At 47.0% G+C, this 16,016-nt stretch overlaps 2 protein-coding genes across 10 annotated transcripts in view; both read right to left on the bottom strand.

Moving 5' to 3' along the window:
• The window catches only part of LOC143694366 (uncharacterized), a 67,151-nt gene extending 52,259 nt beyond the window's left edge, over positions 1-14,892 (bottom strand). For 2 of the 9 annotated variants that reach the window (XM_077180377.1, XM_077180378.1), the window contains exons 1-3: positions 6,380-7,893; positions 4,328-4,488; positions 2,295-2,568 (exon numbers count right to left, since the gene is read on the bottom strand). In XM_077180377.1, the coding sequence (XP_077036492.1) occupies positions 2,387-2,568; positions 4,328-4,488; positions 6,380-6,588 (552 nt within the window). In that variant the 5' untranslated portion in view covers positions 6,589-7,893 and the 3' untranslated portion in view covers positions 2,295-2,386. Of the gene's footprint in view, positions 1-2,294; positions 2,569-4,327; positions 4,489-4,636; positions 5,455-5,482; positions 6,232-6,379; positions 8,788-12,209; positions 12,850-12,947; positions 13,136-13,446 lie in introns of those variants that run through there. The other 7 variants (XR_013182813.1, XM_077180382.1, XM_077180381.1 and 4 more) reach the window with 7 other exon arrangements.
• A 150-nt stretch (positions 14,893-15,042) lies between these two features.
• The window catches only part of MEIS2 (Meis homeobox 2), a 174,108-nt gene continuing 173,134 nt past the window's right edge, over positions 15,043-16,016 (bottom strand). The window contains exon 13 of the mRNA XM_054634026.2: positions 15,043-16,016. This exon is cut by the window's right edge and continues 474 nt beyond it. The gene's annotated coding sequence lies outside the window, so the exon portion shown is untranslated.

Below are 16,016 nucleotides of genomic sequence, written 5' to 3'. Positions count from 1 at the left end.
ATACTTAAAGGAAATGTGCCATTGGCAACAGAACATGCAGAATGACTGAAGACCCTGAGTGCTTGGCATTGTTTGGGCTTGGTTCTAAATACCTATGATAGACATTTTTGGAAAATGTTTCCTGAAAGTAAACATCAAGGATTTACTTCAGCAGTAGCTTGTGCATGCTGATAGGTTGAATTGGTGCTCATATACCAATACAAAATAGGATTAGCTTCTGGTAACATGCAAAGTTGGGGGGGGGGGTATTTCTTAGGCCAGTATTGGAATTTATTTGCCCTCCTCATGAAATGTTTACCTCACTCTGCCTCATCAATATTAACCTCACAAATCAACAGATCTTCAACAGAATAGAGAAGTCAATATCACCTTATTATTATTTAATAAGTATTTCATTGTCAGTAACTGAGTGAGAACAAACATCTGTGCATATAATGGCATGCACTTTAATTTTGCAAGGTTACTGTCTTGCGTGTTTGACAGAAGAAAGCCAACCCATAGTAAAAATCCCCCAGTAATATCAGAGTATAAAATGACAACATGTTGAAGGACATTTAAATTGAACAAAACAGGGTTTTTTTAGTCCCAGTTTTGATACACAAATGTTGGATGTGTTTTACTGTGGCTTCTGACTATGATTGATAGGAGATGCATCAATTTCAAGGTTTGTGAATTTAAGTAAATTGTTGTCAGTGGTATCACTTCTTCTTTTTTGTATTTTTTTTTCAAATTATCTCCTTACAGAGAATAGAGTACTACAAATTGAGACAGGATATACATAAAGCATCAATTTAGCTTGAATATCCACTTACAATAGTAAAAGAAAATAGTTGTGATAAGAATGTGAGTACATCAGAGTTGTTCAGAAAACTCCAGAGTATTTAAAAAAAAAACATTGCTTATGGTTTTTCTTCTAAATAGTTTTTGCTCTTTCTATTTGGAAAATACTTTGCTTGCCTTTCCTTTCAAAGGAAAAATATCATATTTACTTTTAAAAAATAAAAGTAATAGTAGTAGATCTTAGATATTCTTTTATCTTTGTCCTCAGAATGTAATTCCATTAATTATACATTAGAAAAAAATACTCTTATATATTAGGAAAAAAATAATCAAAATTGTATCAACTCTCTGCAACCTGAGGGGAGTTTATTTACCCTTTTTTCCTTCATACTAATGCTTTACTTGACTAAAAAGCCTGAAATGCTTCCTTTAAAATTGTGCTCAAGCATCATACAGCAAAGCTTGCTATGGATCCAATGCTTTCAGAAATTGGCTGTGTCTGATTATAAACTAGTTTTCCCTAGGTTGCTTCTTATCTGATGATGTCTGACTCAGGATGTGGTGAAATGCACAGATACTTTTTATTATGTTTTCCAACACATGGTCATGACTCGTTTCCATGTATAAGTGTGTTGTGTCTATGTATCTACACGCCTGTCTATATGCATAGAGCAATGTATATGCTGCTTGTGTGTGGGTCTGGTTTTAACATCAGATTCTGTAAATGAATAAAGATACTATCTTCATTTTACTGTTCTCTAAAGGGGCAACATGGAATGGATTCTGTAAATCTAACTATACATGTTGCTGATTAAAAGCTGATGGTAACAATTAATATACAAGGGGACAGACTAGTTTTTCTTCTAACTTTTTTTTGAGAGAAAAAAAAGAAAATTAGACAGAAAAGACCATTTCCAGATGTGACTGTATAGGGCTTGATTTGAAGCACTTTTGTTATCTACTTAATAATACATATAAGAATGCTCATGTGAAATGTTTGTTAAAACTCTATCCTAGTAGATATTTGTGCTTATGAATTGATTCCTTATCCATATTTTATGGAGAAGTAGCTCGGCACTGGATTACAGCACATTATTTTCCAAACTCCTTATTAGACTCTGCATATCTCCCTACTGTGCCTCCAGGCTTAAACTAAAAACAAACTTAAGAAAAATTTAAAGAGACAACATTCAGAAACTTATGTTTTTACAAAGCTCCTGAAAGTTCATAATTATTTTTGTCCCTAATAGGCCTGCCTTTGAAATAATTTGATGGCTAGGTTTGTAAATTCGCTTGGAAAGATCTGGCATTCCATAGTCATTAAGGGGAGTTTATATCACAAAAATGGTTTTGCATATAAATAATGGTATACAGGATTTGGCTTAAATTGTCTGCTTTCATTTGATTTTTTTTTCCTCTAAGATAATTTGGAGGGAAGCAGGAAGATCAAATTGAACACAATTTGAAAATGAAACTTGGATAATTGAGCTAAGTAGGTTGAACTTGCCAGTCACCTGTGACCTCTTCCTAGCGACACATCGTTTCAAACAGCTGAAATGAGAGGGCCTGCATCGAACTGCACGAAATAAATACAGCAAGTGGAGTTTCAGCCTCTACCCATGTCGTCCCTCGTAGTCTGCTTCATTTTTATCGAAGATGGAGGGACTCGAGCACCACTGCCTCGGGAAGTTGTTTGGCCACCGGGTGCGTTCAGGGTAGAGGGGAGGAGGATGGGCACGCTGCGAGGGCCAGCGTGCAGGGTGGTGGGGGAACAGAGCAGCACTGGACCTGTAAGGGGTGAGAAATTGGAGCTTCACAAGTAAACGAGCTCACCCGTGGTAAGATCTCCTTTATATACTGCTGCAACTGAAAGTTTGCGATCGTCCCTGTGTGGGAACCTAATATTTTGCTGTTCATTTTGAAGCGATTATTCAAAACACCTTGGCAGCTGAACCCTCCCTGCTTTCAGGATAATTATTTCTAATCGTGATTGGCAATAATAGTAATTGCCATATTCAGCCAGCACCCAGCTGTAACGATTTTTCATTATTATTATTATTATTTGGGTTAACAATCGCCACCGACAACAATGTCTCCTGACCCTCTTCTCCCTCCCTCAAATATACAGGGAATGAGTACCACTGCTCTGCAGCAGCCGTCGGGTGGGCACTTCCCCCTCTTCGCGGGCTCTGTGGGGACGAGCAGAGAGAGGGTGGGGGGCCGGTGGGGGGCCCGGGTCCCTGCCGGGGGGCTGGTGTGGAGGACCGGGGGTGACTGGGGCTGCCGCAGCCTTCCCCCAGCACCACGGCCCGGCCTCCCCGTCTCCGACGGAGCAGGGGCTGCAGCCGCGGCTGTAAACGAGCCTCTTAATAAACCTCCGGGTCGATGATGCATCGCTTGCTAGTGAATCTTCGCGGGTTTATTTATTTTAACTAAATCGCCCAAATGGATCGCAGCTCTGTGTTGACTCTGGCGAGAGGCGAGGCGGGGAGCCGGGGGGGCGGCGGGGCTGACAGGTCGCCCGGGGGTTGCGGCGTTTTGTGCGTGCAGGGACTCTGCAACTGCCCGCTGCCCCCTCCGGGAAAGGCTCCTCCGCCACGGTGACCGCCCCCCTCCCCTTCCTCCTCCTCCTCCTCCCCCCAGCTCGGCCGCAGGCGCCCTTGTAAGGAAAAACCGAGCGCAGGCACCGGCCGGAGCGGAGCGGGCACTCCCGGCCAGGCGGCCGCCGGGGAAGGACTCGGGGCGAGGGAGGGAAAGCAAGGGATCAGTGTTTCAAACAGGGGCAAAAACCGGCCGGTTAGAGGCTTCCTCGAGTTGCCGGTCACCAGAGAGAGGTGAGGGTCAGAGCTCTCCCCGCCGGCCCAGGGGGGCGACAGGTTCCCGAGGGGATCCCCCTCTGCGCCAGGGCCAGCCGGGCGGAGAGCGGGGGCCTGCCACCCCTTGTGGCTGATGGCACAGCTAGCCCAGAGCTTGTCCTGCCCGCCCAACTTCACAGCGTTTCTCATGTTTATTCACGCTCACATCAGAGTCGAAGTTTGGGCCCGGGCGATGCGGGAGGCTGGGAGCGTCCCCCGAGCCCGCTGGTGCCGCACGGCCGCCGCCGGGAGCGGTGCTCGCCCGCCGAGTGCCCCGAGTGCTTGGGTGCCTTGCAGGTAAACACAGCTAACTCCTCGGGGATGAAAGCAGCCTCTGCTTTTTAAAACCACACGCAGAAGTTACAGACCAGCGTCAGCAGGAGTGGTGTCACTGGCCTTCCCCGATGGTTGCCGTGCCTGCTCTTTGTCACCTCTGGGCTATCCCCGCAGCCTCAGCCCGGTCCCGGCGGAGGGCAGGACAGCCCTCCCCGAGGCCGCTGCTCTCCGCTGGGAGCGGGGGAGGCCGGGCCGCGCTGCTGTCGGTGGGAGCCGGGCCACGGGCGCGATGGGACGGGCAGCCCGGCACCACGCACCGCTGCCAGCCCCCCCTTCCCCCGGGAACGCTGCTCCCTGACGTCAGATGTTTGCTTAGGCTTTTGTTCAGTTAAAAATAGTTTCACGCAGCAGCTTACCTGCCGTGGGTGGCGGCTGACCGTGGGCTGCGCCAGGGAAGCGTTTTCTGGCAGAATCAATTATTTCCTTCGCCCTCGGATCTTTGATCTCCGCACGCAAATTAATTATAGCAGTATGCAGGAAACTGGCTCGCAGTCTTCTAAACCCAGCATTTTGCTGCCTGAAACACATGAAAAGGGAAAGTTTCTTTGCAATCTAGCTGTAACAGAGCTACGTTACCAAGGCTAGATATTTCTTCCTGGGACCCATTGAATTATCTGTACTCTCAAATATTATCACTCTAGTAGCCTTTATTTTTTATTTTTTACCTTTGCGTCTCATTCATGGCCGTTATGGTGTTGTACTTGCAACTGCATATTATCCTAGTAAAATAATTGCTTTATAGCAGATTACTTGCAGCAGACATTTATTCTTCTTCTCCTGGTTCTATGGAGTTATTAGAAGGTAATGGATGCCAAGACAATCAAGGAATATTTCCTAATTAAAGAGGAAAAATGGAACTGTCACCATTTTCCAGTGTTTGTGAGCCAATTCATGTGCTCAGATCACACGTATTTGTACATCACAAACACAGGCGTAGGTACTGTACGGCTGTAGTGCATATGCACACACGTACACACACCCCTCTCACAGTTAGTTCCTATTTCTTACAGAGGTTAAAGAATAACTTGAAATCGAAGACAAATGAATTGACAGGAAAATGTATCACTTTTTTTCCGCTTTAATTTCTTCCCACATTATAATGAATCTCTGAGCCTTTAGCTAGGTGGGCAATTAACCATCCAGTGCCCGCTGCCCTCTAACAATCACCCTGCTGTAGAGCTTATGGGGCTGAAGTTTTTTAACAGCTCCATATCCTTATTTTATTATTGTGTAGGATAGTAATCTCCCACACGTGCAGATCTATGGGATCTACACAGAGGATGTATAATTTTATAGTTTATCTTAGCCCAACTGCTCCTGGGTGACAAATCTGTCTGTCGCAGAGAGCACCGTCCTCATTTCAATACTATTTCGTTCTGGGAGCGCGCACGGTAATTCTTTACATCGAAATTGCTTCCCCTCTGGTTCCTATATTTTAATTTAGTAAAGGACTGATTAGCTGTGGCTTTAAAAGGGCCAGGTCTGCGCTGGCTAACAGCGTCACCTCTCACCTCTCCGCAGCCCCGGGCTGGGGTCACTGCGGGGCCGCGGCGGGGGAGTTGGCAGCGCTGCTCCGGCTCCGCTCCCGCCGCGCCTACCTGCGCGCCCCTCGCCGCGCCGCGCAGCGCCCTCGCCGCCGCCGAGCTGCCTCTGGGAGCAAAGCCCCCGTCCCCCCGCCCAAGGGGGGAGAGCAGCCCGCCCGCCTCTGCCTCTGGCACACCGCTGCTGGCGTGAATCACCGCGGAAACAACGGGAAGATGCAGCTCTGCTAGGCGAAAATAATTGTTTGGTTTATTTTAATTCGCAACGACCTGGTTGAATGGCACCCTTTCCTCTGACTTGCAGGGACGGGAGGAGGAGGGCCCGCTGGGGCGCATCGTCCTCTTTAAAGGCTTTGTGTAAACTTCCACATTTTGAAAGAATAACTTCAAAAACCTGTGTTTGATTGTATTTAGACGTGTGCCCACCTCACATCGATTGGTGAATCCATTGAAGGTGTAAAGATCCGTTGATAACATGCAGGTCGAGTGTCCCTAAATCAGCAGATTCTCCCTTCTCTGACAAATCCTGGAATTAGTTTTATTTTTCATCTGTAAAAATGTATTTCAAAGAGGGATGATATTCTAACAGGGGAGACTACAATAAAAATCAGAATCGCTCAGCAAAATGTTTCGAGTATGTCGGATCTTCATAAAACTACGCTATAGACTTTATTCTGACGATTACTGGAAATCAGGCAATGCATACAAAATACGAGCAAGAAAGTGTCGAAATCAATTTTTTTTCTACCTATGAACAGTGAAAGGTGCAAGCACATTTTAAATACTTTAGATCTTTATCAAACGATATATGCAGATAAAGGCAAATACCGAATATTCAGGAAAACACAAATAATTTTAAGATGTTACCTTTTTTTGTTTGTTTGTCTGAGTGTAGCGGTGCATTTACAGAACTGGTGCGGAGTCATCACTTTGTTTATTTTTCTAACGTCTACCCAAATTCCAGCAATCCGCAGAGCAGTAACAGCTTTTTCCATGTGTTTATCATCGAGGTTGCAACAGGATTCGCCTAAATTGTTCTGCCTTTCTTGTGTTTTCCTTTCTTCCCCTTTCTGCATTTCCCAGATACATTCGCTTTTGTTGCAAAAATAAACAGTGGAGTTTTTAACAGCAATTTGAGATGATAATGGTTACTGATCCCATTCTTTCCATCATAATCTTCAAGTGGTTTAAGATTAATGATAGGAGGTGTTTTAGCAAGGAGTGTGGGTTTTCTTCTCCAAAGACCATCGCTATGATAATTTACTTAAGATGTTGACAAGACTGTCAGTAAGGCTAATTTTTTATTAAGCTACGCTGTAGAAACTGTAATAAGCATTTGTTGTTATTTAAGCACATGGTATTTTTGAATGCCCGACTATAAATATTGTTATTTGCTCTCTGCTTGATAGATTTGCAATAGAGATGATTCCCCTTGCCTTTGTTTCAAGAAAGGTGTCTTCTGGTATTCTGATAAATATTCTCTTCCACCCTCCCCCATCTCCTTTCACGCACATTTTTGAAAAGAAAATAAATTTGAGCAACTACAGCCTTGGTCCAGCAATGTCTTCTGCGTAGCATTGTTTTGGTTGGACTGCCTCTAGGCACATCCCTGAATCAACGGGACAAGATGCAGGTTTGAGTGCTGGGTTTGTGTGATTTTTTTTTTTTTAATTGGGCAAAATTACCTTGTAAACAGTAAATATGTAACTGTAGTACCCCAGGGTACGAAGAGGCTGGGGTGTCTCCTAAAGCGAGGGCAGTTTAGGGTGTATTGGCGGCTCCCGAGCGGAGTTCTGCCGTGTCCGCCCCGCGGCAGCGGCGCCGCCCGGGCCGGAGCGCTCCCCCCGGCAAGCCGGACCCCGCGGCCGGGGCAGCGCTCCCCGGGCGGCGCTCGCCCCGCCGGGCCGGGCTGGCCGCACGCCGGCCGCTGATCCGCTCCTCCCGGGGCAGCGGGCGGCACAGCCCTCTCGGAGCCCACCCGGGCCGAGGGCTCGCCGTGGGCACGGCGCGCTGGCACGCGTGGGTGCGCGTAGGGCAGCGGAGGCGGGCGCGAAGCAGCCCTCTCGATCAGAGAGGAAAAGTCTGCGGTGAAATCGTAACAGACCGGTCGATTTGACCCTGCTGTTGTGCTTCCAATAAACAAGAAGCCGTGGCCTTACCTAGAAATCACGGGGGCCCTGTGACACCCCTTGGGCAGTGCTTTATTGCCTTTTCCGCCCGCCTGCGGCCAGGCGCGCAGAGGGACCACGCGGGCAGCCAAATTCGGGTGGCGGCCCCTGAGCACCTCCACGGTGCCGCCGGGCCCGGGGCGCGCAGAGGCGCGCAGGGTAAACGGCGGGGGCTACAAAAGCACGTGCCTCCTGCTTATCGGCCGCCCCTCTCCGCTACCGACAGCTCCGCGCTCGCACAGAAAGGAAAAGGGCAGCCTCGTAAACAGTTCATGTTGCGATCCCCCCCGGCCGAAAGGGAGGCGCGGGGCGAGGGGCCCCCTCTCTCCGCGCCGCTCCGCTCCTCGCCCCGGCGCGCAGGGCAGCGCGGGCGGAGCGCGCCGCCGGGCGCGGGCAGCAGGGGGCGCTCCGAGGTTGCGCTGGGAGCCCGCGCTGCCGCGCCGCGCGCCCGCACACGGACACGCACACGGACACGCACGGGACACACGGACACACACGGGACACACGGACACGCACATGGGACACACGGACACGCACGGACACACTCATGGGGCACGCACGGACGCGGGGCACACACACGTGTGCGCACACAGGCATACGCCGCGCACGCACGCGTGGAGGCACCCGCGCACACACGCACACGCGGGGACAGTCAGGGGTGCGCCGCGCCGGGCGCGGGTGTCGCCGTGCCGCTCTCCGTGCGTGTGCGTGTGCGTACCGTGCATTACGCAACTTATTAAACACGACGATGAATTGTCAACATTTTTTTCGCATGTTAGTTCCGCTGATCCGGGCAGGATTTATTTTCAGGTCTCGGGTCCCGGAGCTATAATGCGTGATTTCTTTGCCTTAAATAAAATTGGTCAAATGTTGACAACCTTTAAGCCAATCTAACACTCAAGATTACTGATGGGAAACTAATGAGAAAATATCAGATCGTCCGGCCTGGGGGCTCCTAATTAAATCTTAGCTGATTGAAAAATAAAAGCGGGTTCGGGGGCGTGGGGGAGGAGGGAAGAAGCTCCGGGCTGAACTTTAGCTCTCATTTTACGTGATATTTCCCCAGCCCATCTCTCCCTCTGCTCTTTCCCCCCTCCCTCCCTCCCGCTGTAAAAACTCTAATATTATTTCGCTGGTTATTTCGAGAGATCCGAATGCGGCTATCATTCCTTGCCCGGTAAACATTAAGGCCTTTAAGCAACGTGATTTAACTAATTAGAAAATTTACATCATTAAGTCTCAGGGAGAGAAAAAAGGAGAAACAAATCTGTCAGTCATTTTAAAAGAGACAGGCCCTATTGAAGTGTGAAGAAATCGGCTCTAATTCAAAAAGGCAATCGGGCAGAAAAAGCCCTCAACATTACCCTGCTAGTTATTAATCAGAAGGGGCTTCCCCCTCTTTCCTTCCCTGTAATGGCAAGAGCTGAAGCACATCGTTAGTTTCTCCTAAAGCTACCGCACAGTTTCCATTCAGCTTTTTTGCCACTCGTCCATGTCCCATATTAATAGCGAGTATTTGTCCATTCAAGGCTCATAGATTTGAAAATGTTTCCGAATTGGAGAGCCGCAGCCACAAGAAAAAAAAAAAAACACGTATTATAAAAAATAATAAAGAAATAAAATAAATAAAATAGAAAGCTCCCAGACTCTTCCCTTCCACCTTAGCCAAATACAAGGGCTGCATTGCCCCGTCCCTCCATTAACGGGAGGTCCTAATGCAAACCTGCTTAGTGAGAACATGGTTTTGGCTTTGTTTTTCTCCCCTGCCCTGTATTTCTAAACACAGACATAAGCCTGAGAGTGGAAAGCATCCGTAGTCGTCCCCCTCCTGGTTTGGTTTTTTCCTTGGGTTTTTTTCTTTTTTTTCTTTTTTTTCTTTTTTTTTTTTTTTTTTTTTTTTCCCTAGGGACCGGCTGTGTTTAGTGCCACGCACCAGGCTCAAGCAGAACAATGCAAACTTGAGTGAAAATCAGAGCGATCGGGTTACTGATGCCGGGTCCCTCACCAAGTGGCGCGGGACGCTGCTGGCCAGCGCAGTGCGGCGAGCGGGAGGACGAGCTGCTGGCTCGGGAGCAGCTCGGGGTGGCGGCACAGGCAGCTCGGCGGGTGGGGGCAGAAATGAAGCGGCTTGGTCCAAAGCACAGAGAGGGTTACATCTCTCTCTCGCTTTCTCTTGTCTCTTCTTTCAAATGCGCTCTCTAATCCTCCCCTTCCAACTGTTCACAGTGGACTATAGTATAAATAATAAATACATCCTACTCTGCGTTTTCTCTCTCCCAATCTCGAAGAATCTGACAGTCGCTTTAATCAAAGGAGTTTGCACTGGTTCTAAAGGAGTTTGCACTGGTTCTTCATGGAGGTAATTTAAGGAATTTTAAACACTCTTCGGACAAAACCAGGCGATAGGGGCCTATTTCTGATCTCACGGCCCGGGGACGATCTCTCCTGCGGCTCGGGGAATTAACCCCCTGTAAATGTGTTCAGCCTCTGGTGGGGATTTTACTTGAGAGTAGCCTGTGAAGAAACAATATTTTGGCAAGAAAAAAAGAGTAAAGTCTCTCTGCCAGCCCTATTCCGACTTCCATTCATTTACGTCCCAGGGCTAACTTGTAGTCATGCCTGTAGGCAGATGCTTACAGAAATGCAAGGTCTTCAGCAGGACGGGACATGCTCCTTTCCGAGCGCCGGGGCTGCAGGACGGGAGCCCTTGCGCAGCCCCAGGGTGCGAGCCGGCCGGGCGGGCAGCTCGCTGTGCCCCGGGGAGCCCCGGCCGCCCCCGCGGCCTCCGCTCAGCACCCCCGGCCCCTCCGAGGGAGGGAGCGAAACACGTGCTCCGAAACTGAAGCGGTTCTCCGTTCCCAGCAAAAGCAGCGGAAAACCCGCCCTTACGGCCGGTGGGAGAGCGGTAAGGCAGAGCTCCCCGCCACAGCGGGAAGAGCTGATGGCAGAAACGGAGAGGGGAGGGCAGAAGGAAGAGTCTGCGCTCCTCCGCCCCTTTGCACCAGTTTGTCTTGCAGTTATTCAAAATGATTGAGTTTTCTGAAGAAGGCCCTTTAGAGAGAAAACAAAACCAGCAACAACCTCTTCCTGCAAAACCAACATGAATATCAACCTGTCCACTGGCAGGGCTGCGGAGCTCAGAGGCATTACAGTAAAATTTACGGCGTCCTTAACAACTCCCAATAAAAGCATTAAAATTCCCTTTAATTGAGAAAACATTGATTTTTAACTCTGGAAAGAACGAACCCGTAATTTAATTGCACGCTTTCACCGACAGAGCAGCATCTCAGGGAGGCCACATTCCATCTTTAATAGAGCCACTTTATGAAGTGATAAAACCAAAGAAAACCTGACAGAGACAGTTGAAATTGCGCAAGAAAAGTTATTTGCCTTCCCTTTCCCTCTTCGCAGCTCCAAACTATCCCGCTCTTCCCTCCCCCTCCAACCTCCGCTCTCCGATCACAAAACACAACTGTAAAAGTAAAGGATTTAGGGTCTAGGGAAGAAGTAGTAGTTAATATTTTAAATAACGATTTGCTTTTACTAGGCACCGGGTGATGCCAAGAGGTTTAAGGGAACATTTTCACAAAATGGTAGCCTCTTCTGAAAAGGAAACTAATCGGATAAAACTTCCTTGATTTCCCTTGTTCGTTACAAAAATAATTGCTAAAGGGAAGGAAAGGGAAATCCCACCCTCCCTTTCTATCTTATTTCTGTATCGGTTTTTGGTATTATAGAAGAGTAAAGAAGTTTTTGTTTGGTGGTTTTTCATTGATCAGTCACTCTGAGCTAATGTAATTATCCTCATCAATAGAAGGCTGCAGAGAGAATCATTATGTGGGTGACATTGATAAATGATCACCCAAGAGCTGCCTTTTCTCTTGGGCACCCCCACATATGACCCTCCCACATACACAAGGTAGCCATAGAAACACCTTGAGATCCTCAAACACTGCTGCAAATGGGAGAATACAGAGAAAGCGAGAGAAATCCAACTTCACACACTTTCTGTCCCTGCCGAAGCCTCCTTCCCATTGCACGCAGCCACCGAGCCGGGCTCCGCTGTCCTGCCCCATGGGCGCGCAGCCCGGCCCCGGCCCCGCGCCCTCTCACGGCACCACATCGAGCATTTGGGGGGAGGGGGTGCCTTATGGAGTTTGCTTCTGGGATTGTTAAATCTTTTTTGGTTTTGCTTTCTTTCTTCCCTGGAACAGTTAAGCAATGAGGTTGCACGCACCCTACGTATTGCACGCGCATTGCGGAACCTCTGGTTTTAATGGCGCTCTTGGAGATGCACACCAAAGATATTCACCCCATCCCAGTAATGCGACTCCTGGAAAATGGTTAAACACTAATTTTTAGCAGCGATTTTTTAGTCACAGGCTTATACAAGAAGATTCTGTATTTTTTACTGAGGCAAAGATTTTTTTTTTTCCCTCCAGCCGCAGACCCTCCTGTTTTTGTAAGCGAATTCTAAAATATTGAGGGCAGTAATTGATTCACAATGATCCATAAATCGATGTAAGGAATGGGGTGAAGGTGTTTATTTATTTTTTTTATTCCTAAAGCTGCAAGTAAAGTAGCTTTGACATCGTGTGGGGATGAAGGGGAGGAGTTGTTTAGCCGTGCGGGGTCATCCATCATCGGTGTCGCAGAGACTCTGCCCAGAGGAGCAACCTCCCTTCTGTCTGTCTCTTTCTCTCCACCAAAACTATTAATATTAAAATCTGCCTGCAAATCTTGCCCCCACCCGCCCCTCATCCCATCCGGTCCTGCTCAGCCCTCAGCGGCTGGGCTGCCCAGCCTGGAGCTGGCTCGCTCCGGCGCAGCGCCAGCGGGGTTATTTTTCCCCAAGTGCTGTTAGGAGAGTTAAAAGGCCGGCCCCGTTTCCTCTGCTGAACCCAGGGATGTGGTAGGGGAGACATGTGGGGCGCAGCCATCCCTGCGCGCAGCGGAGCCTTCTCCTGCCGCTCCGCGCAGCGCGGGGACGCGGTCGTGCCTGGGGAAAAGATTCGGGCGTTTTCCGGGCTCCGTGGGGGTTTTTTCCTAGCACACGCATCAGGCGTATAGTGGGGCTGGTTGCTCCGCATCGACCCCCGCAAAGGCGCCCCCGGCAGACCCTCGCTCCCTTCGGGGAGCCTGGAGAGCCGCTGCAGCGCTGAGCAAACCCTACAATGGAGAGAGGGTCCAGCTCGTGCCCCCGCCGCACCCCTTCCCCTGCCCGGCCCGGCCCCGGCCCCTCCCAGCCCCCCCCGGCCCTCGCAAACCTGGTCTGTGGCAATTTTCTCTCCCTCGCTCTCTCTGCGGCTAGGAGTGAAAGGTGGGGAGCGCCCGGCTCCCCCCGGCATCTCCTCTTCGGCCCTGCGGTGCCCGCTCGCCGCGACGGGCAGGGCTCGGGCGGCAGCGCTGCCGGAGGTGCGCTCCCCTCCTCTCTTCGCCTTAAAGGCAGCAAAATCTGGAAAAAAAATCCCTCATTTATGGTGACTACAACTCCCAACGCAGACCCGCTCGGCGAAATAGAAATTTGGGATTATAAACATGTGTGTATGTAAACAAAAGGTGTTTCTTCTGTTACCCTTCGTTTCCCACAGCATAAGCAATTTTTATTCAGACTTGAGTATTTTCTTTAACACTATACCGCTGTCAAAACATTATTCCCGTTTTGTTTGCTTTTGACAGCTGAGCAGTTCTTAAAAATACCAAAATCGGAACCTTCCACGCTAAACAGAAAATCTCAGATGGAGAAATCTCTGTGCGATATTGTACCTTGAATTTCAGCAAGACATCTCACGGAGAGCACAGCCCAAAAGGGGGAGAAAAAAAGAAAGAAAATAAAAGACAACACAGCAATGCACATATTTAGTTCATTATAAAAACAAATAATCTACTATGGCTACATTCTTCCCTGTCTTTCTAGCAATGTGATTTCAGACATTTCTCTTCAAATTCTAGAGAAAAAAATCTGCAAGGAAATAAAGTACTGTTAAAAAAAATAATTTAAAAGCCTCCCCTTTAAAGTGCTAACAGAAATAATCTTGCCTTCTTAAATTCTGCATCCACAAAAATCAGAGAATTTGGGAATGGGCACCCAGGCTGTGGTCTTCTTATGTGACTGAAGGGTCGATGTGATTTTAACCAGGACAGAGAGCATCAAAGCAGAGCAGGGAATTATAATTTAAATTTCATACGAAAGCCTTATAAGAGACGCCCACAAAGCAGGACCCGATTGCTAAATAAATTCTACTGGCATCCTCCCTTCTGTCACCAGCAGCGTGGGTCCATTTGCTCAGCTCAGAAATTAAACATTAACTAAGAGGTTGAGCCTCTTTCCACATTCTAAGGGTAAAAGTTGTCACTCACAGTTTTTAAAAACACCCTGGCCAGTTGGAACGATGAGAAGGAAGGAGGAGAAGGGTTACAAATTTACAGGTGTTGAAGTTGGACATTTTTGTTTCCTAGAAAGTTTAGTTAATTACAAGTCCTTTCCCACACTCCTTCTCTCAGGAAAAAAGGCAGAACTTTCCCCTGCCCTTTGGGGCCCATCCGGCTCTTGCTGATTTAACAGTGCCACTGAGGAAGGTGAGAGGCTGCTTTTTCTAAATTTATCATTGCTCTTCCTAGTTCAAACTCTGCTTTAGTTGCTTCAAAGTGCCAGAAGCTTTGGTTTAAGAAAAAAATAAACCTTTAACCATGATTCTACTCCAGCTATTTGTATACAAAATGTCAAATCAACATTCTTCTGTCATTAGCTGATGGTTTGTTGTTTTGGTATGGTTGGTTTGTTTTTGTTTTTGTTTTTTTTTTTTTTCTGAAAACAGCTGAAGACAACAAAAGGAGTAAAACCATCTCAAAAGCTAGCTTATGCAATTCTCACGTAGGAAAAATTCCCATTGGAGTCAAAGCTTCTTTTCTTCTCCTAAAACTTCTAAACCTACTCCTGCAATAAAGCCATTCTTTGCTTCTGAGCTAAATAACTGGAGGTAAGGGCTGCTGTGCTAGGGATGCACACACGCATACATGTACACACATGGCATTAGTCATCCCATGTCTGGGCCTTCACCACTCAAGCTCAGTTCCTATGCTCTTAGCAGGTAGCACAAGTATTAGACACATCTCTGAAATGCAAGCTGGTGAAACAATATTTCAAATTTTGTTTAATCTGGCAAAAAACTAATATCAGTAATCAGCAGAAATATATAACTTCAGATAGCGTTTCATTCAATTATTCTATTAATGTGATGACAAACTTGTTTCTGATTTTTCCAGCATTTCTTCTCAATGCTGATAAGAAATATATTTGAGATATCTCTCATGATAATCTCAGACTCTCCTAAACATGATTAAAAACACAAAAGCCTAGCAAAAAATCAAAAATGAAATATTTATTACCGCATTTTGTGACTTAACACCTTTTTTTTTCCTTTTTAAAACATAACGTCACAGTCCTCATACAAGTATTTTAATGTAAATTTTGACAAAGCTTAAAGGTAACAGCATTTTCTTCTAGTGAGGAACACGTGCTGAGAAAGGAAGAATTCATGGACATACAATACCAATTCCACAGCAGATCTGATACTAGCAAAAACATTCTTTTTTTTTTTCAATTGAGGTAAACACATAGAATATCTAACATGAAACAATTAATAGACCGAACTCTGTACGAAGTTTGTTACAGTATTCTCTTGCTTTTTTTTCCCAAGCTTTGAGTTCATGATAAAGTCCTAGGTTTGGTGCAAAGACCGTTAGTAACTTCTTTCATTGAGGAAAGCTGCCCAACTTTTAGTTTTGTTTTGTCCAAAGCCAAGGCTCAGAACTACTGGAAGAAGCTTCTGCTCTGTCTGTTCTGTCTTTTAAATCTTCACCTGCAAGCTCTTTGAAGAAGAGTCCAAAAAAAAAAAATAGATTGGGAGGAATGGGGAGAGACTTAATGAAGCACAAACTATAAAGATCTGTTTGAAACTAAAGGACACATTTTATGAAGGAACAAAATGAGGGAATGGCAAGGCCTTCTTGGAACAGTCTTCTGAGTGATGAGAGACCCAGCAAGACTTTTCATCTTCATCTCCAGGGTAGTTCTTTTCTCACTGGCCAAAACAGGTCTTTCATGGATAGTGACTTCACTGCTGAACCAAAACAGTCATTCTTTTGGGAACAACACACATAGTGTGGAAAACAAGGATTTTTTTTCTTCTAAAACTATTTGAGGCAACGTAACGGAGTGATCAACAGAAATGTACAAGTTAACTTAGTTCCTATGTTTATACTACAGTAGTTATAACTCTTGGAGTCTTTTTTTTTTCCAGAGGATCTGTACATGGACATATTCATTTCAGTGA

Source organism: Agelaius phoeniceus, chromosome 6 (assembly GCF_051311805.1).
Source record: "Agelaius phoeniceus isolate bAgePho1 chromosome 6, bAgePho1.hap1, whole genome shotgun sequence".
Lineage (NCBI taxonomy): Eukaryota > Metazoa > Chordata > Aves > Passeriformes > Icteridae > Agelaius > Agelaius phoeniceus.
This window is presented reverse-complemented; position numbering and strand designations above follow the sequence as displayed.